Genomic DNA, 22,689 nt, shown 5'->3' with positions numbered 1-22,689 from the left:
TATGGGGTTGGATTATTACTAGATATGTCTAAGGCATATGATAGGGTATCACATCCCATCTTACTTCAAAAACTCAACAACATTGGTATTCGCGGTCCGGCCCTTAATTGGTTAAAATCATATTTAAATAACAGAAAACAGTATGTCCAAATAGAATATTACAGAGATGAAATGCGTCAGTTACAAACATACAAATCGAATGTCATATCTATTAACAATTCAATTCCTCAGGGCAGCGTGCTCGGTTGTGTTCTTTTCGTAATATACATCAACGATCTACCACGAATTACAGAGCACAAATGTATAATGTTTGCCGATGATGTTTCACTCCTTTTCAAAAGCCCCACGAGTAACGACGCCTACAAAAATATAACAGAAACATACATCAAAATGGTCAGCTGGTTAAAAGATCACAACCTTGAAATTAATAGCAAAAAAACTAAAATTATGCAGTTCAGACCGCACCAAAAACGCGCAATAGACATAAGTAATATAGCAAAACAATTAAATATTGAAGAAGTATCGAATTTCTCGCTTTTAGGCATCACCATTGACACTCACCTAGATTGGAAAAGGCACGTAGCAGTACTCAAAAACAAACTTTCATCATTTGTTTTTGCCTTAAGCGTACTGAAATCTAACACAAACGAAACATGTGCGCTTACAGCGTACTACGGTTATGCGCATTCATTATTACGCTATGGTGTTTTATTGTGGGGACATAGTACTGATGCACATGATGCCTTTGTCATGCAGAAAAAGTGCATCCGAATAATAGTCAATATTAAACAGACATGTAGCTGCAAACCACATTTTATTAGATTAGGAGTTTTAACTTTTCCGTCAATTTGCATTTTAGAATCCGCTACTTTTGTTCGTAAAAATATCGACTTGTTCAAATTCAATAAAAACCCCCGCCGTAAACTTGATTTAATTCTACCGGAACCAAAAGTTGATATTTTCAAAAAAGGCCCATACTACACATCCATACAAATTTACAACAATATCCCTAGTTTAATTAAATTAGAGGAAAATTACCATTTATTTGAAACAAAGTTGAAGCATCATTTAATAAAAAAAGCATACTATTCAATAGCAGAATTCATAGAAGAGAAAAAATCGTAACTTTCAGACCCATATGGCACACTGTCACGTAATGCACATACATATATAATACTCATACCTACTATCTCGTTAAGTATAATCTAATGTTATTAGTTTAAGCTGTTTAAAGATTGTACTATTTAATAATAATATTAAGTATCTTCAGATATTTAAGAGAGTTAGAATATCTGATATTTGCTATACCCTATTCAGGGTCCCATGTGATACCATATGATATGTATAAGAACTAAATATGTACCATGGTTTGCAAGAAATAAATACTGAATACTGAATACTAAAAAATAAGTCATCTCAGAAACATGTTATTTACTGAATTAATTTTTAACAAGCAGAAACGTCTGCGGACGATGTTATTAAGCTTAGAATAAATTTAAAAGTGGAAAAATTACTGTCTTGGGTGAGACTTGGACTAATGAAAATGAAAATGAAAATGAAAATGAAAATGAAAATGAAAATGAAAATGAAAATGAAAATGAAAATGAAAATGAAAATGAAAATGAAAATGAAAATGAAAATGAAAATGAAAATGAAAATGAAAATGAATGAATGAATGAAAATGAAAATGAAAATGAATGAAAATGAATGAATGAAAATGAAAATGGATGGATGGATGGATCGATACTCCAGCGCTCTGCCATCTAAACAACCAAGACCTCATCCATAGGCAGCAAATTTTCCACCATATGGGTCTAGGGGACCCTAGCGACATCTACCGTAAGAACGTTACACTTCTTAGACGGCTACCGGAGTTCCAAGTCATATTGGAAATTCACCAGTAACGATGTGCTACCCACACTAAATTGATTGTTAACAAGCAGACACGTCTGCGAACGATGCTATTATAGGTAGACCGCTTAAATGAGTCTTCGCCCGCGCGGTACAGGGGCGCGGGGGTAAGACGACAAAGGGGATCGAGAGAAATGCGGGCGGCAGGCGCATTTTTACCGTAGCTCAGTTTGCTAGCCACGCGGTTAGCAGTCACTCGAATATACACATGAGATTACATTCTCAAGATGCCTCGACTTATCTTTGGACAGAAACTTAATAGTCAAACCAAGCAAATGGCTTTTAATGTGTACACATATTTTAGAAAGAAGAAATTGGACCCGAATTCTGCAGGACGATTCTGATGAAGACGATAACTCCGAAAGTGAAGAATCAAGTTCAAGTGATATTGATATGGACATAAGTGATTGATTTATAATTTATAAATCACTTTCGAGTCGTCATCATCAGTGTCGTTATATGATCTGTAGTCCATTGAATAAAAAGTTCTAGAGTGCGTGAGTTAGTAACGTAAGATGTTTCTTCGGAAACATGTCAAGAGTCCCTAGGTAATAAACATACTAAAACCCCGGGACACTAGGAGGAGCCCCAGAGTGGGGGGAGGGGGGGAAAGGGTCCATTTTTTCATTTTTCGCTTAAATCTCAAAAACGGTACATGTTAGAGAAAAACTTTCAAGGAAAAGTTGAAAGGCCATAAAATTATCTACAAGTTGTACCTAAATCATTTTTTTCTATTCCCAGCCGTTTCTGAGTTACACGCAGTAAAAAATGATTTTGGCTCAAACAATTTCCCCATACTACATACCCATGTTTATCACATCAATCGATCAAAAAATATTACTTTCTTCCAAAAAACTCAAATGTGCAACTTGTGACCGGTACTGATAGATTGCTCTTAATTAGGTCTATAATTGGTAAAATAAACACATTCCTCCATGGAAGCCTTTAGGAGGAATCGATTGTCAAAATATTATATTAGGGTAGTTTGAGTTACTGATCTTGATCTTTTTATTTTTTTCTTCCAAAAAACTCAAAAGTGCAACTTGTGACCGGTACAGATAGATTGCTCATAATTAGATCTATCATTGATAAAAATACCAGATTCCACCACGGAGGCGTTTACGGGGAATTGAATTTTATTAGGGTAGTTACGATACTTGAACTTTTTATTTTTTTTCTTCCAAAAAGCTCAAAAGTGCAACTTGTGACCGGTACTGATAGATTGCTCTTAATTAGGTCTATCATTGGTAAAAAAAACACATTCCTCCATGGAAGCCTTTAGGAGGAATCGATTGTCAAAATATTATATTAGGGTAGTTACGCAACTTGACCTTTTTATTTTTTTTCTTCCAAAAAGCTCAAAAGTGCAACTTGTGACCGGTACCGATAGATTGCTCATAATTAGGTCTATCATTGATAAAAAAACCAGATTCCACCATGGAAGCGTTTAGGAGGAATTGAATTTTATTAGGGTAGTTACGATACTTGAACTTTTTTTTTTTTTCTTCTAGTGCCTCTCATATGACATCAATGTCCCAACATTATCCGTTGTTCGGATTTTTTCGATGAAGGTTCACACGTAGCATGGGAAGGGGTCCGCCCTCGTTAAGCTTATGCTAAAACCCCATGCTCATCCGTGTGAACTAGAGAAACGGGGGCGAGGAATTTTTCACCTTTCATGGGATGTAGCTCGAAAACGGCTGGGAATAGAAAAAAATTATTTAGGTACAACTTGTAGAAAATTTTATGGCCTTTCAACTTTTCCTTGAAAGTTTTTCTCTAACATGTACCGTTTTTGAGATTTAAGCGAAAAATGAAAAAATGGACCCTTTCCCCCCCTCCCCCCACTCCGGGGCTCCTCCTAGTGTCCCGGGGTTTTAGTATGTTTATTACCTAGGGACTCTTGACATGTTTCCGAAGAAACATCTTACGTTACTAACTCACGCACTCTAGACCCCCCTTGGAAGGACTCATTCAATGGACTACTGTGGTATCGTACTTACATATTATTATAAATTATTATATTCATAATTTGCATTGAATAAAAGTACAAAAGTTAATTAAGTTTGTTGTTTTATAAACTTTCAATAAAATTAACGTCATATTCTTTCCCATTAAAAAAACACCAACTATTAACCGCTATAACGTCACATATCTCAAAACCTGTCCAGTGCGCATTTCACCTCTTGTGTATCACACTAGGCGCGCCTGCCGCCCGCTCCTCTCTCGATCCCCTTTGTCGCCTTACCCCCGCGCCTCTGTACCGCGCGGGCGAAGACTCATTTAAACGGTCTACCTATAAGAGGCTGTCAATACCTAAAACGCGCACACTGTCTATTTGTATCGGAGTAAATGAGATAGCACTGTCGCATGTTACTGGGCCTGGGCAAGGGAATAATAAGAAAAATATTTAAATAAAAAAAAGTGGATTATTAGTGTAATATTTTACTCAACAGCGGTTTAGATATAAATGTTTTGAAAATGTGATTTTAATTGCAGACCCATAAGTCAAAACAATAAAGACATAGAACCGTTTAATTGTGATTTTAAGACCAATCTTTGCAATTATTTTCTATCGATCCGATTTCGTTCAATCATGTATCGAGTACAACCACGGTCTTTGAAATATAATTAATATGAACATATATTTTTCTTACTTGACTAAAACAAATAGTCTTTCTTAAAAAACTGTTTAAGTAACATCAATTTCAAGGACATTGGGTGTTGACAGCCTCTTTTATTCTAAGCTTATTATTTACTGTTTTGTTTGTTTCCAGACGATACTACGTAGACCGCGTGACTCGCTGCATACTGATCTTCCTGCTCTGCTGGTTCCTCTACAGCTATGTGCATGTGTTCACCGCGGCCATCGAATACCTCGACGTTTCATTGAAGAATATATCTCCGTATTAAAAGGAAAGGGGACGACCGGTTCTCCAAACAAGCGTGGTCCCCATTTTCCTCTCTGTATATTTAATTATTATGAAAAATATTTTACTAAATTTGATTGTTTCGTGTGAATGGGGCTTGGCTTGAGAAATGTAATTACAGTGACAGATAGGTAGGTAATAGGGTTGTTTCCATCTACAAATCTTAGGGCAGAATTGTATCCCAATAAATTCTTTTGGATTATAAGAACATGTTAAACTACTTTTAGGGGACTTTGAAATGACCATATTTTTGTAAATATTGAATTTAAAATATCTTTTGGCACACCTCACGTGACCAAACTCGAAACGTCATTGAAGATTCTGATGACGTCACAACTCTCGGATTGACACTGTTGACAGTTATGCGATAAACAACAAATGACAAATGTCAGTTGAGAGTTCGTATCTTCTACGTGTGTATGTAGTTATGTGTCAAACCGTAAACTGTGACGTCACACAATTTCCAAAGAGCGTTTTGGGCGCGAAAGCATCTGTCAATATATATTTTGTTAATTTAACATATTTAAAGCCGTTTTTAGTATAAAAGTTAAATTTTAGGGCAACTTTTAGTTAATATAGAACGTAATACAAGCGTTTCAAAAAATTGGAAACAACCCTATTGTTAGAGACCTATCATTTCTACACATAATTCTGCAGTAGTTATTATAAATGATTCTACGCGCGTATTTTGTAGGCACGAACTCTTTATTATTTACTTGTAATAATAAACTTATCTGGTATACGTATGCGTATTTTCAATATACTCATAAATTAGCACATTCACATTCTTATAAATTACGTAGAGTCAGACCAAGATAAGTTTGCAGCGATTTTGACAGCCCAGACAGTGCTAGTGTTATTTTAAATGACACACTTTTATAAAATTATGACGGCTATCCAAATCGCTGCCAACTTAGCTTGGTCTGACTCCATGACTTTTGTACTTGTATATGGTTGTTTTGTGATGTAAATAAATGTTTTAATGGATAATTTCGTTTTTGGTAATTAATTAATATTATAATCATGTTCCCCCCTCTGCACGAATAAGACATATATGACAATATAGTAAACACCCCTATAATAGAACAGGCCCCAGTAGGTAATGGGATGGTATGGATAAATCCTGTAAAACAAGTTTTTACCATCAATCTTTAATCGCTGGATAGTTTTACCATAAACAAGAGCCAAAGAGTTGTTTAAATTGAATTTTTCATTGATATTTGTTACTTTGAAAATTAATGACGCCATGCATCCCATGACTGGAGCAAAAAACCATGATTTTAATTGGTTAATAATGTTGAAACCAATTGCAGTAGCTTTCATTAAATACATAGAAAACATAAAGGACGAATCGGACATTCAACTTTTAAAGCATAATGCGGTAGAAATTATACATATGTCGGTGAAATATCGAAAATACTCCAATTAATTTTCTCTTAAATGTCCCATGATTAGTGACGCTAACATACTCTAAATCAGCAAAATGAATTTAAATAGAAACCAGATTTGTGAATTTATTATTATTTTATTTACAGCGATGATTTTAACTAACAATTAATAATTAAAATAATTCAAATATCTGAACACAATAATAGCTGAAGGAAAATCAGCCTAAAAATATACCGCGCCATTATTTAATGTAAATAATGTTTCAATAAAAAAAGATTAAATTTTAATAATAGATCATATTATTTTTTCGAAAATAGTTATAAACATAGATTCTTTTGAACAGTAAATTCCATAAGCCTATCAATATTTTGTCAAACTAATATTTAATAAATATTTTCCTAGTTATCAAAGTAGGCGCACTTTTTAAATATAATTAAACAACAAGGTTTATATTATATAATAAAAAACTTGCAATACACATGTTTAAATTAAGTTAAATTAAAATGATAGCATCATCAGATGAAATTTCTATTTAATATTCTTTCGTTTACACATGTAGTCTAGCATACCAGTTTTTCAGAAAATAGCCAACAATTTGCAACAGTAAAAAAAAGCGTATTTTTCTATTGATTTTGTTACTTTAACTGTTATTACAGTTTAAAAACACGTTTAAAAAATGAGATTTTCATTGGACGGATTATACAAATTATGTATAAATTTATTACATACATTACAACTTATTTCATACATGAGTAAAATTAAATAAATAGCGTTTTAAAACAACACGGACACAAACATTTTAATATAATAATACAAGAAGTACGCGCAGAGCGAGTATATGATGATAGTGGTGACTCTGTCGAGGTAGTACAATCTGAAAGAGAGGAAAAATATAAAATTCATTTTGTAGTTAAACGTCTGCAAACGATACTACAATACTTCGAATTAAAGGAATAGTGGAAACACTGAGCTACCGAGACTTACCCGAAGACAGAGAAGTAAGCATAGAGTGCTCACTCCATACATCAGTTTCGGTACCAAAACGTATATTATTTTCGTAGTCGACATCTAGCATCGAGTAATGGTATTATTAGTAGGTACTGCTACTTAACAATAGATGTCGCGGCAAACAAAAAGTCTAATGCTCAACAATTTTCAGCTAATATTACAACCGGATTAACCGGATTTTTTTTTAAACTCCTGCTTGTAATATAATAAAAATAATAATTTAGCCTATATACGTCCCACTGTTGGGCACAGGCCTCCTGTGCGAGATTGCGGAGAGAGTGCGGATTGGGGACTTCACATACACCTTTGAATTTCTTCGCAGATGCATGCAGGTTTCCTCACGATGTTTTCCTTCACCGAAAAGCTAAGCGGTGGTGGCCGAGTGGATATGACGTTCGACGTTCAATCCGGAGGTCGCGGGTTCAAATCCTGGCTCGTACCAATGAGTTTTTCGGAACTTATGTACGAAATATCATTTGATATTTACCACTAGCTTTTCGGTGAAGGATTCATTGTAAATTGTGGAAAAATACAATTTTCGTCAGTCGCGCCACCCGAGACATCTAGTGTCAAATAGCGGTGCTGATAATTCCGCTACTCGATGCGGTATCCGCTACTCGGTCGAATAGGAAAATAATAAGCGTTTTGGTACCAGAACTGATGTATGGAGTGAGAACTCTATGTTACTGATTTCTCTATGGTTTTACTTACTGTTTCTGCAGCTTCCTGGCCCGCGGCAGACTGGATGGGTCCTCCTTACAGCAGTATTGGCGCGCGCCATAGATGTAGTCTCGAATGTACGAGCTCCAGTTTATCATCTAAAAGTAGGAAGTACTATTAATGCATCATCACAGGCCTTTGAGTCTATTGCAGACGATTGTTGCTTAGACAACGGGTTTGGTGACTGTGGAGGCCGATGCGTGAGCACGACTTTCCACATTTTTGATAGAGAAAGCTCATGCCACCTGTTCCAGACTCGGGTTGCTTTCTGCGACACCTGCTATCTAACGAATTAAACCAGGCTTGGTCGCATAGCACACAATACGCTTGCACTATTCATGACAGTCTTCAGCTAAGGTTTCCCAGGCATGGTGGTCGATTTCAAATGCTGACATGTCTCGCTTAACATCTCGAATATTTGCTATAGAAATATGATGTTCCTTCAGCGGCTGCGGTAGCGGTATGACAGATGGCGTTACTAAATGTTAACAGAGGTTGAATCAACTTTAACATAAGCACACCTATGTAAAATTAATATTTTCTATAGGGAGCGTGCATGAACTGTAGGAGGCAGCACAGGAGACGTCATATTTTTGGCGCGAGCCGTAAATGCTTCTAATGTAGCCCACAAGATGGCAGAACCTACTATGCACAAGAAAACGTACGAGAACGGTAGATGGCAGCATTTGCTTTGGCATGAAATGTCAATGTACATGTTTATGTTTCTGATTCGGGCCACAAGATAGCAGACCCTCCAACACGCACGGTCCCTATTTGTAAACAGATATGGATGTGTTACTGGGGTAATGATATTGCTGTTAGAAGGGAATACTTATTTAAAGGGATAAGTTCGCCTTTGTACTTAGCTTTTCCTAATTGTTTGTACAGTATTACTATTACTAGACTACTACTACTACTTTTTACATTATATAAAAAACTGCCGACAAAAACCAAGCAATGTCGAATAAAAAAATGTTAATGGGACATTGTAGAAAAAGGTCACTTCTGTGGACAATACAATAAAAGTTAACGACTCTGGTACAATACATATTCCGTTTTTCTTATTTGAGTTTTAAATACTAAAAAAATGTATCCCGCCTGTAAAGGTGCCGCGTAAAAATTAGCTTCAGGTTCTCTTAACTTTACGATGTCTACAGGAAAGACGCGGACGAATTTGCTAAACAATGTGTATGGCCGATGTACTAAAATCTTTTATTTTGGACAAAAATAAATAAAGTGGTTCAGTCAAACGAAATAAAACTAACCTTAATGTCTGTGTAGAACGTCTCATCATCCTCCTTGGATATAACTCTCCGAAGAGCCACAAAGTTATCGTTTTTAAAATGCCATTCCTTCGTTGTGTAGTACTGTAACACCTCCAAACCATAGCTGATACGCTTCTGAATTTGGACCATGCTGGAAAAACAATTAAATTATAAATTATAAAATCCTTGACGACATTTTTTTTGACGCCATCTGCCTTACATAATGTCGTAGTCGACATCTAGCGTCAAGTAGCGGAATTATCAGTACTGGTACTTGATAATAGATGTCGCGACGAACGAAAAGTCTAATGCTCAACAATTTTCAGCTAATATTATAACCGGATTAACCGGAACTCTATTTTCAACTCCTTCTGCTTGTAATATTAGTTGTAAATTGTTAACAAATACAACTTTCGTCAGTCGCGAGACATCTACCTAGAAAATAAGTTTATACTGTACATAGTTTTAAAAATGTTGCTACGCCCTAGTAGGGTCCATGTTTGTACTGACTACTTAATTATAAGAACATCTTGTAATACCATGGTTGCAACGAATAAATGAAATATGAAATCTAGGTTCAAGTAGCGGTACTGATTATTATGCTACTCGATGCTAGATGTTGACTACGAAAAAATTAAGCGTTTGATACCAAAACTGATGTATGCTTATTTCTTATTTCTGTATGGCTCAAGAACGTCATGCACGGGGTTGGCCGGTCGAAGTATTAAACAGATGGCGCCATCATAGCTTGCCCTGTCAATCCCTAGAATTGTGTCAAATTCTTGTTTTTTTTTTGAATTTTGTGACCTGGATTCCAGTACTTTAAGCCAAATCTCATAGAACAAAACTAGAGACAGGGGCAAGCTATGATGGCGCCATCTATGCAAACCTTTGACAGTTGCCAACCCCATTGTTAAAAATAATATAACTGACAAAAATTATAACAACAGTACACAATAGACACATATAGTAAACACCCCTATCTATATATATATCAAATCCTGTAACACAAGTATTTATCATAAGTTTTTAAATGCTGACAACATTTTACCATAAACAAGAGCCAAAGAGCTGCTTAATTTTAATTTTTCATTGATATTTGTTAGTTTGAAAATTAATAACACCATACATCCCATGACTGGAGCAAACAAACATAGTTTTAATTGGTTAATAATATTGAAACCAATTGCAGTAGCTTTCATTAAATACATATAAAACATAGAGGACGAATTGGACATTCAACTTTTAAAGCATAAAGCGGTAGAAATTTTACAGATGTCGGATAAAATCAAAAATTCTCAAATTTTTCTCTTAAATGTCCCATGATTGGTGCCGTTAACATAATTTTAAGATAAGATAAAAAGAACGAAAGAACGAAAGATAGCGCCATAAGTATTAAATATGTGTAAATGAATGCTGTTGGCTCTGCCGCGCAGGCGACGCATCAGTGAGGTGCACCTTTTACACACATTATCATCGCTAAGCTATCAATTTGTGCCTCCACAAACATACAGTTAAAACTAGGAACAATGGATACTCACAAAGTCTTCTTTCCCAGCATCATGAGTAACAAGTCGACGAGGTAAGCAGGTATGATGTGTGTGAAGAGTAACGCGATCTGGTGCAGCACTCGCGAGGACTTCGGCGAGCCGCCCGGGTACCACAGGCACACGGAGAACGGGAACTCCTGCACGTGGATACGACCTGGGGAAGGAATAAGTAGATTGTGTTACAAAGAAACGAAATTACATATTTAAAATAAAATAATTAAATATTTGGAGACAATTTTACACAGATCGATCTAGTCCCAAGCCAAAGAAAATTTAAAATAGAGATGGATTGTCGAAGAAAGTTTTGTAGCCATAGGAAATTTACTGCCGTCTTTCGACACATGATTATAAATTTTAGAACGCCATTTGACTTTGATCCTTATTCTTTCACTGATATGTGCTAAAATTGTTAAATATCATAAAGTGGCGCCATCTTACCTGGTATCGGCTAAAAGGTTGTGGCGCAATCGCTCGTAATGATGCCGCCATACCTTTGGTCTTTGATCTATAAGATGGCGCCACTTTTTGATATTTAACAAATTTAGCACATATCAGTGCAATAATAAGGATCAAAGTCAAATGGCGTTCTAAAATTTTAATCATGTGTCGAAAAATGGCAGTACATTTACTGTGGCTATAAAGTTTTCTTTGACAATCTCCCTCTATTTCAAATTCTCTTTGCCCTAAACTAAGCAAAGCTTGTACTATGGGTACTAGGCGACGTACTGACATACGTATATATGTAGTAAATACCAAAAATACTTTAAAAAATACTAAGGTAAAAGGTATGTTTGCAACATGGCGCGCGGAGTGCGCGCGCATTCGTCGAGAAGGCACAAGGTCAAACGGACTAACAGCGCCGCTCCAATTTTACGTCTTTCTTCATAGAACATCTTCTGTTTCACGTACGGAACTGTGGCTAAACTTCTCTTTCGCTCTTATGGAATTTCCTATTAATTCAATGTACTAAATTTCTTTTCATAGGAGAGCAATCCAAAGCGCTCCGCTTCGCGCGTTAGGTATGAGATATAGCAGTAGGCGAGTAGTCATAGGCTGTCTATAAACTTATAATATAATAATTACCTATTTAACTATTATTGATTTGTATGCGATAGATACATTAATTTTGAATAAGTAGTATTATATAGTATTAATTAGGTGCTATAATTTCATTATGATTACTCGTATTTATAGGAGCGCTCTTTAAGGTGGGCCGCTAGTGTTTATAAGAAGGGCAATTATTTTTACATTTTTTTTGTTATAATGAAAAAGGAATTTCGTGAAAATTTTCTTAATAAACAATTTCCTAATTAATTGAAAAAGAATCTTTAAGTATTTTTTCTAACGGTAATAGATTCTCTAAAGTTTTCATAATACGCCATAATTAATTCAGTTTTTTACATAGACAATTAATACCTTTAAAAAATATTCAATGTGGAGTACTTGCCTTTGAAACCGTGCGCCCAGAAACAAAATCACTCGCGGATACCTACCTATTTTCAGCGTTGAATTAAAAAGTACAAATAATAGAGATATAGTTTTGCAAGGACTTTTCTATTAGAAATATTCTCTTCTTTTATAATCTTAATTTTGGTTTCTTAAATATTAATGCTTTTTGAGAAATAAGAAATATCTACATTTTCCCCCCTTTTTTTGTTAATAACTTTTAATATTCTACTACTTTTCTACTTTTTTAATTTCCTTTACTTTTCTGGTTCGAATTCATATCTATTTAGGTATATTATATATTGAATATTTATTTATTTTTATTTATATATATATATATATATATGTATGCATTATTTAATGGTTATTTTTCTATCTATGTATATTTGTATCAATGTGTATTCAAAACGTGCATTTCATTAATTTCAGTGATTGTACACTTTTGTTTGCGTTTGTCATTCATTCACCGTTATTTCTGTTTGACTCATTTCCTCAAAGGTTGACTGGAAGAGATCCCATACAGGGATAAGTTCGCCTTTGTTGTATTTAATTTACTCTGTAACTGTGTTTTTCGTGTTTTTATTTCTATGTACAATAAAGTATATACATACATACATACATATTTTTTGTGTGCTAAAAACGCTTCAAATACATTTTTCTAGATATAATTACGAATCTAATGAGGTATCACACGTATTTTTAGGAGTATCTCTATTTTTCAACGTTTTTAGTTTGTTAAGTAGACTATATGAGTAGGGTCATAAAGAAATAAGAAGTAATAGAGTGCCATACATCAGTTTTGGTACCATACCGCCACTACCGCTTATATTTATTATAACCACAGTAACCGGAACTCTATTTTCAACTCCTACGCTTACTCTGGTTATAATATTAGCTGAAAATCGTTGCGCATTAGACTTTTTGTTTGCCGCGACATCTATTGTCGAGTAGCAGGACTGAGAGTTCCGCTACTCGATGCTAGATGTCGATTGCGAAAATAATAAGCATTTAGGTACCAAAACTGATGTAAGGAGCACTCTATTACTTCTTATTTCTTTATCGTTTTTTTGGCTGCGTTTTTCTGTAAGGTGGAGGTACTTCCCCAGTTGGGCTCTGCTCTAGATCTGGAATTTTTAAACCATCTTACCCATGTCGAGCGCCGCACCCCACGTGAGGGGATTCCTTCCTGATTCAGTAACATTCACCACTTGTACTTCTTTTGGTCTGTAAAAGTAAATCAGTTTAAAAAAAGCTCATACGAGTATTTTTCAAACCTATTTTGTCAATGGAATAAGGTGGGAAGGAAAAAGATAGCGCAAAACTAAAGATTGAATTTCGTGCTGTTTTTCTACTGATGAATTGGTTTGCCACCGTTGTAAATTGTGCCATTATAGCACTGTTAGGAGTACAGTCAGCATCAAAAGTAGCGGATGAAACAACGCGCCAAAAGTATCTGATATTCTGGAAAACATCTCCAAATATAGATTAATTTCTAAAATTCGCGTTCAAAAGTACATCTTTTACAGTCTTAGTTGTACTATATTAAAGACATCACTTTTTGTTAAGCTGTTACAGAATGGTAGTTACTTATGAAACGGTATTTGATCCGCTACTTTTGATGCTGACTGTACTATAATTATCTGTCTCATACTATAATGACATATATAACTTACTTATGAACGCCGGTATTGTAAGCCACCAATATACACCCATTGACGACAAAATCCACCGGGATAACATCAGCCTTCAGTGTGTCTTTACAGTGCATGGTTCTGATGACTCCCTTCCCCGCGCCAACTAAAAGGCCGGTGGGCCCGTTCAGGTTGTCCACCCAGCCTGGCATGGGTTCCTTGTGGGCTGCTGTCACTGGAAATATATACAAATTGATAAATTAGTAGTTCGCCCTGAACTGTTTTAAACGTCGCACTTCGGCACTCCTGCGCGTGTTGGAATATAGGATAGATTTAAGGTGAGAGTCAGAATGGCGGGTGTACCTAAATAAAATTAAATGAAAACCATGCGATATTTTTGTACCTAATTTGTACTATTTAGTACCTCCTTTAAAAAAAATTGTACCTCACGGTACACAAAGTTATCACCAAAGAACAGTACACCCGCCATCCTGACAGTCAGAATGGCGGGTGTACTTTATTACGCTATGTTCCCGTGGTTATTGATACATTCTATAAAAGCCAAATTTTTGTACCTTTTTTGTACCTTCATATTCAATTATAATATGAGCCATTTTATTTGTGGTTTCCAAGTTTTATTCATTTATATTTTGCTTGCTATTACACTTTAGCAGGCGTTATAATTTTTCGCTAAGGTACAATTATTTTTGTTACGTCAGGAATTAGTACCTTTAATGTTTAATCTGTTAAGTTCAAATAACTCAGAAAATGTCATGAAAGATAACTTGATGATAACTGTATGTACCGTGAGGTACATTTTTTTTAACGGAGGTACTAAATAGTACAAATTAGGTACAAAAATATGGTATGCTTTTTATTTATTTTTATTTAGGTACACCCGCCATTCTGACTCTCACGATTTAAGTACTACTTGTAAGTTTTCGTACCGACTCGAAATAATATCCATTTTCTTCTTGAAAGACCTAAACATTTATGAAGAAATCCTTCAGTTTTTTTACCAACACGCGGGGACTGCGGGCTGAAGGTGAAGAGGATACCTTGCCGTAATACAGTATAAACTAGTACGGAAGGTAGCTTGCATTCGCTATACCTTGCAAATCCATATAAGTATAAATATATAGATCCATATGTATAGCAATTTATGTACCTAAGCTATGTTCCTATGTAAAAGTAAGCAATAAAGATAAAGATATTTCGTAGTCGACATCTATCGTCAAGAAGTGTATTTATCAGTACCACTACTTGACACCAGATGTCACAAGTGTCTCGACGACAATATTACAAGCAGTAGGAGTTTCGTTAATCCGTAGGGACCGTGCGCGTTGGAGGGTCTGCCATCTTGTGGCCTGAATCGGAACCATAAACATGCACATGTACACGTCACGTGTTTTCTTGTGCATAGTAGGTTCTGCCATCTTGTGGGCTACATCGGACCAAAAAACATCACATTTACGCCTCGCGCCAAAAATCTGACGTCTCCTGTGCTGCCTCCTACAGTTCATGCACGCTCCCTATAATATTAGCTGAAAATTGTTGAGCATTAGAGTTTACGTTCGTCGCGACATCTATTGTCAACTAGCAGAACTGGTAAATTACTCTACTTGACGTTAGATGTCGACTACGAAATAACTCGGTAAGAAACTTGGTAAGAAAATTGATGTATGGAGTTACCACTTTTTCCTTACTCTATGATGTACAAAGTTGTTCGGCTGAGGGCCGATTTGTTATAAAAAGTTTCAGCTACTCACCAATAGAGGGCCTCGCGATGGCGATAGGGAACTTTCCTTCGTACTGCGCTACTAGTGATTCCGACAGCGATTTTGTGTACGCGTAGGTATTTGGTTGGGGGTCGATCAGTCTAGACAAAATAGAGTAAGGGTAGATTTAATTCAGAGTTTATTAAGTACTATGGTAATTCGTTTAGAAACTTACATTTACTGGGAGGAGAAACCGGACTCTACCTCTCCCTCTGCGTTGGATCAATAAAAAATAGTGATTGGGTTGTCAAAACCGGAACTCCTTCCTTTTGGGATGGGACAGGTACTTGAGATTTTATTGTTTCCTCTCTGGGTTAGAAGATTAGTTGGCGGTGACATTCGTAAAAATAGCGTGTACTCCTATTTTTGGGATAAGTAAACGGACCAAGAGATCTTCTTTATGTTGTTTATTTTTGTATGTATTTTACTTTAACATATAGCAAGAAAGAAGGAATTCGACGCGTTCCTGAAAAGGTTCTCGACAAATAGACAAGCACTGTGTATGGGCACTGTGAATGTAATCTCTCTTTGTGTGGTCGGGCATAATCAATCAATATTTATATGCAGATAAAAACATTATACAATGCACGCCAATACATTTTTATCGAACATTACACCACTGGTAATGTCAAACTTAATAATCACAGCACTGTGGATGTAATTACAGATCTAGAGCAGAGCCCAACTGGGGAAGTACCTCCACCTTACAGAAAACCGCAGCCAAATAACACTAGACCCTACTCATAGTGTTGTGTTCCTGTCGGTGAGTAAGGTTGCCAGAGCTCAACGAGGCTGCGGAATGTTAGAGTTGGCAACGCGCATGTAACATTGGAGTTGGCTACGGAGACTGCTTACCATCAGGCGGGTCGTATTCATGTTTGCCACCGTCGTAGTATAAAAAAAGTCGTTCCCGAGCAAAAGGCTCTTGACAGACTAGATTTTTCCCTTAGAAGAAAGACGTTAATTTGTAACTAAATGCATGGCCCTCCCCCTCCCCTTGGTCTTCTGCCGTATCAATTGAGCCCTACCTCCCCACTATTCCAACCCATCAGCTGGAGACGCCCAAGAAAGTCATATGTTGTTCTTACTTGGGTTGTAAATGTGAGATCAGCTCATCATCCATCCATTCCAGGCACTGCATGACCTCTTGCGGCTTGTGTTTGGTCTCGTACACCCGCTCCTCCAGCACGGGCAGCTCGCAGCGGCAGTACGCTGTGGACACGTGGACGAATACCTGTCGACGAGGGTACAATAATTAGGGGCTGTCTGTGGTTTATTGACTTACAGGCTGCAACCCACGTCACGTCACGTGGGTTGCGTCATTACCAACCTAAAATGGAGTTGGGCGGGACATGTTGCTAGGCAGAGTGATGGCAGGTGGACTAAAGTGTTAACGGAATGGTGGCCGCTTTCGGATGAAAGAAGCCCCTTGCGTCCGTTGGCTCGTTGGGTGGACGACATTCGCAAGATTGCGGGTCACTTCTGGATGCGTTTAGCTCAGGATCGGGACAAGTGGCGTACTGGAAGAGAGGCCTATGCTCAGCAGTGGGTGATAAAAGGCTGATATGATGATATGATGATGATGACATGCTGCAAGTGTAGAACGTCTGATAGCTTTGAAGAGCGTCAATCTGACTTGTTCATTACACCTTGCAAATGTGCGGGCAAGCATAATACGAGTAAAGATTGAAAATAGAATGGAATTGGAGACCTTTTCGTTTTATTCTATTATTTATAGGTTTCTGGGCGACCATGCATAGGAAAAAACAATACTCACCATGCGCATTGTCGGATCTGCTACCGTGTAGCCTAAATCGAAATTAATAACTTGACATTGACACCTAGTACTTATATGCTACCCCCTTCAGATTTGAATAAAGGCGTGGTACCCACCTCGAGCTGTGACATGCCGTCAGTGAGATCCAGAACGCGCTGGGTCCCGCCTGTGTTGAGAGCAGTAGCGTCCTTTAGCGGCATGTCGAACCTGGAATACGAAATGTAAGATAAATTAGCAAAATAAACAACCACCAGCCGAAAGTTTATGACCTCAGATAGGGACTTCAAAAGTAACATCCCTATAGTGTACCTATAGAGAAATATAAATAAATAAATAAGTTATATTCTTCTTCTTCTTCTTCCTCGCGTTGTCCCGGCATTTTGCCACGGCTCAAGGGAGCCTGGGGTCCGCTTGACAACTAATCCCAAGATTTGGCGTAGGCACTAGTTTTTACGAAAGCGACTGCCATCTGACCTCCCAACCCAGAGGGTAAACTAGGCCTTGTTGGGATTAGTCCGGTTTCCTCACGATGTTTTCCTTCACCGAAAAGCGACTGGTAAATATCAAATAATATTTCGTACATAAGTTCCGAAAAACTCATTGGTACGAGCCGGGTTTGAACCCGCGACCTCCGGATTGCAAGTCGCACGCTCTTACCGCTAGGCCACCAGCGCTTCATAAGTTATATTATAGGACAATAAATAAGTTATATTATAGGACATAATTACACAAATTGACTAAGTCCCACAGTAAGCGCAATAATTATTAATACTTAAATACATAGAAAACTCCCATGACTCAGAAACAAATATGCGTATTCATCACACAAATATGCTCTTACCAGGATTTGAACCCGGGACCATCAGCTTCATAAATAAAGAAAGGTATTAAGTTACAATATTAGCTGAAAATTGTTGAGCATTAAAGTTTTCGTTCGTCGACGCTAGATGTCGACTACAAAATAACTCGCGTTTTGGTAAGGAAACAGAGGGCATACCGCGAACCACGTTCGACGTGTTGCCTCTCTGTCACACTTGTAAATTCGTACGTAAGCGTGACAGGGAGGCAACACGTCGAACGTGGTTCGCGGTAGGCCCTCTGATGTATGGAGTTACCCTTCTACCTTTACTTATATTTCTCTATCCTGTAATGTGTAAGGGAGAAACAGTGTGTTCGAAAGGATCTTGCCTAGACTGTGTCCTACTTCGCCCACAGGCTTTAAACTTATATGAATAAACACATTTTTTAAAGATATAGGAGGCAAAAAAGCAGATGAATCACCTCTGGGGCCCAGTTCTCGAACGGTATTAGTCTAATATTATTAGTGTTGGGGCTACAGCCCGGGGCCTCCACAAGAGAGGGGCCCCCACAATAGAGACATCGGAAAATTTACCATTTTATTTGGAAAATAATTTGATGCCAGGGGGCCTCCACACCTTTATTGCCCGAGGCCTCCAGACCTCTAAATCGGCATTGACTTTACATTTTGTGGACTATTAATATTAGTCTAATTCCGTTCGAGAAATCGGCTCCTGACGGCATATACTAATAATACCTACTAGACCGACAATCCCCTAGTCACTAGACTCAGACCAAGTTAGTTGGCAGCGATTTTTACAGCCAAGACAGCGCAAGTGTTATTTTAAACATCAAACATCTATAGAATTATGACGTTTACTTAACACTTGCACAGGCTATCAAAGTCGCTGCCAACTTAGCTTGGTCTGACTCTAGATGGCTCTGTCCAGTATAATTACCTGACACAAGCGGCGCAGTGGAAAATGATCTGAGTCTCCTTCCTCAGTTCCTCGCGGTGTTCCTCTGAGATGCCCATGCCCGCAGCCAGGATGTCTCCTGGTATGAGGCGAAGTTTCTCGAAGCATTTGGGGTTGATTTCATGAAGACGGTCGAATATCTAAACACAAGGGGATTGAGCATTCGTAGGTAAGTTTTTTAAAGTTAATAATGATAAACAGGCGTATAGGTGTCGGCTGGAGAGTTGAAGTAAACGATGAAAAACTTTACTCTGTGGCCAGCCCCGTAATCGTGAAAAAAAAGCCGCTTTTCGTTCCATAAAAAACAGTGGAATATGATAAGTTGTTTATTATGACCTTACCTTACGTAATCACCCCTCTAGAGTATAGGTAAGGTACACATAACAAAAACATCCTGTATAGGGCAAGGGCTTAGCCAGCCAGTGAACTAGGGGGGGGGGGGACAAGTTGACATCACGGAGGCATACATTATATGTAAACTTTAAGCTTGCCCTTGCCAGTATTATTTATTTTCATAAGACATGGACCCTTCCCTGGGCTGTGTCTATAATAAATTAGTTTCACAGTTATATTTTACTATTATATAGTTATATTTTACTATTAGATTTAAGCACATAAACGACAAAATAAGGCAATTCAATAATCTCATTATTGACACTATTCAAGTATTCTATACAAAATATAACACGATTTTATAAAACACTAGAAATACTGCTACTCGCCGTTAGATGGCGTTAAAATCAACTTACCCGGCACTTCAAAAACCCCTCAAGTCTCTCGCTACTGCTCTGCCCCTTTTTCGCTCTCATCAGCATGTAAATCCTCTTCAGATCAGGACAGGCCCTAAGCAGCTTTTCCACGAGCACTTTGCCCATGAAGCCTGTGGCTCCGGTGATGAAGATGGTCTTGTTTGCGTAGTACTCCGCTACGCTCATAGATGGCGCCATGATGGAATTCTGTAAAAGAAATGGGATTTTGAATTGAATATTTTCAGTACTTAATTACAATTTAACACTATTTTTTTATGTACCACGTCAGTGGCAAACGGAAATATCCCCCGCCTAATAGTAAACGATTACCGTATCCTATTGGACGCCTGCAGCTCCTTCAGAAATGATAGGCGTTCTTCTCTACGTGTCAGCGTGATAAAACGGTGTTCGTCATTTAAAATCCCGCGATTATTTTATCACGTGGATATAGCGATCTATAATACGCCTGAAGGGATGTGAAATAGGTAACTAAACAATGTGCAAGTATTATACTAAAGGGGTTTCTTACGCGTTGTGCGCGTAATAAACTTTGTTTTGTTTAACAACCAAACATACTTTGTAGTTTTTATTTAGATTTAAGTTTTAGTTAAGTGCTTTGTAAGTGAGTACACACTCGCTATACTTACTTATAATTTATTTATGTATTAGCTAAATTTCTCTGAAGTGAAATGTATAATTTCTTAGAGAAAATAAAGTTCTATAAACCTAAATAGGGGTTCCGTTTGTTTCTTTTGAAGTACCAAACACTAAAAAACACTAAAAAAATCATTAAACTCTTTCCTAATAGCAAACATGACAACTTTCTCTGATGTCGTTTCCAATTTCGTCACAATGTCGATTAGTTAACATGAACGAATGCGTTTAATTGTTTTCATATTAACTGCATATAAATGAGCTCATTATGCGAGGCAAGGTCGACTCGTCATAAAAACTGACGTTAGACAAATTAGACTACCCAATTATTGACACTGAAAGTCAAACAAACCCAGCACAATTTGCTTGCGTTGTTTCACCACATCCTGTGTCCAACATCAGATCAGGCTCGATGGTACCATAATATTGCATTGGCACCCGACTTGCTTTTTAGGGTCAGCAACGCGCATGTAACTCCTCTGGATTTCCAGGCGTACATAGGCTACGGAGACTGCTTACCATCAGGCGGGCCGTATGCTTGTTTGCCACCGACGTTGTATTAAAAAAAAATGTCAGTAGAGAAGGCGCGAAATTCAAATTTTTTATGGAACGATAACCGCGCCTACATTTTTTAAATTTGCCGCTTTTTTCTACTGACAGAAATGGCTAGACTTAATATAATCAGTAGTTTTTCTACTTATTAATAACAGAAATCTAATAACGCTGATTAACGAAGTATTGTGAATTTTTTGTGCTTAGTTAGTATCATAGATGATGACGTCTATGATGCCTTTTTATGTAAGTTTTTACGTGCAAACGGATGCAAACAATCTATCGTTTTTGTTGCGAATCGACAATTTTCCGATGCAGATCCCATTTAATTATTACACACTTTTTTATTACTTAACAATGTCAATATAATTTTAGCTCTAGTATGCCGGATATTTTGGACTTTGCCCCATATTGTATATATATGCTCCTGACCGTTTTCGGCTACGGCTACTGCTTCAACTACCGACGACGACCGGTTTGGCCTAGTGGCTAGTGACCCTGCCTACGAAGCTGATGGTCCCGGGTTCAAATCCTGTTAAGGGCATTTATTTGTGTGATGAGCATGGATATTTGTTCTTGAGTCATGGGTGTTTTCTATGTATTTAAGTATTTATAAATATTTATATATTATATGTATCGTTGTCTAAGTACTTACCCTCAACACAAGCCTTATTGAGCTTACTGTGGGACTTAGTCAATTTGTGTAATAATGTCCTATAATAATTGGTGTTCATGTACTCTCGTGTGCTGACGTACCCGGGTACCTCGTGTGGACCCGGGTACGTCCTCTGGACCCGGGTACGTCCTTAAACTACGTCCACAAGAGAGGTATATGGGCATTGTGAATGTCATCTCGCTTTGTGTGGTAGGGCACAGCACAGCGGATGTCATTCCAGATCTAGAGCAGAGCCCAACTGGGGAAGTACCTCCACCTTACAGAAAACCGCAGCCAAATAACACTAGACCCTACTCATAGTTCATGTTGTCATCATGTTGTGTTCCTGCCGGTGAGTAAGGTTGCCAGAGCTGGTTGGTACCAAAACTGATGTTTACTTCTTATTTCTCTATGGTTACATTAAAAAAAAACTGTATAAATAACTTAATATAAATGCGCCAACTTACAGCTGTTACGGGACCGTTTCATGGCTTATAATATGTTTTGATACTTTTTATCAGTTTCTTTATTTACTTCTTATATCTACAACGTTTTGCTATAAATAAATGATTTCTTTTTTAACTATTTCAAATTTTATCGCTATCCGTCCGTAGAAATAAACATCCACAAAATACCTAAACATGAAACTTTCCCATTTACAATAGGTATTATTTGAATGTCTAGGCTATGAATGTCTAGTCTAGGTTGTGAAAGAGTGTATGACCTAGTGTAATGTTGCAAGGCTAAGACTAGAGTATCGTTTAGTAATAACTGTACAGATTGATGGTTGTAATTTTATCGTCTATCTCATGTGTCACTCTGACACTTACGGCCCGGCAACGACTTCGCGCGGCAGCGGCGAGCGGCGGCCATAAGTGGGAACGAAAGGTCGGATCGCT

At 37.3% G+C, this 22,689-nt stretch overlaps 2 protein-coding genes across 4 annotated transcripts in view; one reads left to right on the top strand and one right to left on the bottom strand.

Annotated features, from left to right (window-relative positions):
• LOC133532973 (putative fatty acyl-CoA reductase CG5065) overlaps positions 1–5,669 on the top strand; it is a 35,720-nt gene extending 30,051 nt beyond the window's left edge. Inside the window, exon 14 of the mRNA XM_061871872.1 lies at positions 4,689–5,669. Within this exon, the coding sequence (XP_061727856.1) occupies positions 4,689–4,824 (136 nt within the window). The 3' untranslated portion in view covers positions 4,825–5,669. The remainder of the gene's footprint in view (positions 1–4,688) is intronic.
• Positions 5,670–5,957: 288 nt separating this feature from the next.
• LOC133532974 (putative fatty acyl-CoA reductase CG5065) overlaps positions 5,958–22,689 on the bottom strand; it is a 33,945-nt gene continuing 17,213 nt past the window's right edge. For 2 of the 3 annotated variants that reach the window (XM_061871873.1, XM_061871874.1), the window contains 11 exons: positions 19,930–20,136; positions 19,163–19,320; positions 17,522–17,612; positions 16,717–16,862; positions 15,620–15,729; positions 13,893–14,085; positions 13,367–13,443; positions 10,765–10,927; positions 9,224–9,374; positions 7,950–8,056; positions 5,958–7,104 (listed from right to left, as the gene is read on the bottom strand). In XM_061871873.1, coding sequence (XP_061727857.1) covers positions 7,005–7,104; positions 7,950–8,056; positions 9,224–9,374; positions 10,765–10,927; positions 13,367–13,443; positions 13,893–14,085; positions 15,620–15,729; positions 16,717–16,862; positions 17,522–17,612; positions 19,163–19,320; positions 19,930–20,127 — 1,494 coding nt within the window. In that variant the 5' untranslated portion in view covers positions 20,128–20,136 and the 3' untranslated portion in view covers positions 5,958–7,004. Of the gene's footprint in view, positions 7,105–7,945; positions 8,057–9,223; positions 9,375–10,764; positions 10,928–13,366; positions 13,444–13,892; positions 14,086–15,619; positions 15,730–16,716; positions 16,863–17,521; positions 17,613–19,162; positions 19,321–19,929; positions 20,137–22,689 lie in introns of those variants that run through there. The other variant, XM_061871875.1, reaches the window with a different exon arrangement.

This window comes from Cydia pomonella, chromosome 28 (genome assembly GCF_033807575.1).
Source record: "Cydia pomonella isolate Wapato2018A chromosome 28, ilCydPomo1, whole genome shotgun sequence".
Classification (NCBI taxonomy): domain Eukaryota; kingdom Metazoa; phylum Arthropoda; class Insecta; order Lepidoptera; family Tortricidae; genus Cydia; species Cydia pomonella.
This window is presented reverse-complemented; position numbering and strand designations above follow the sequence as displayed.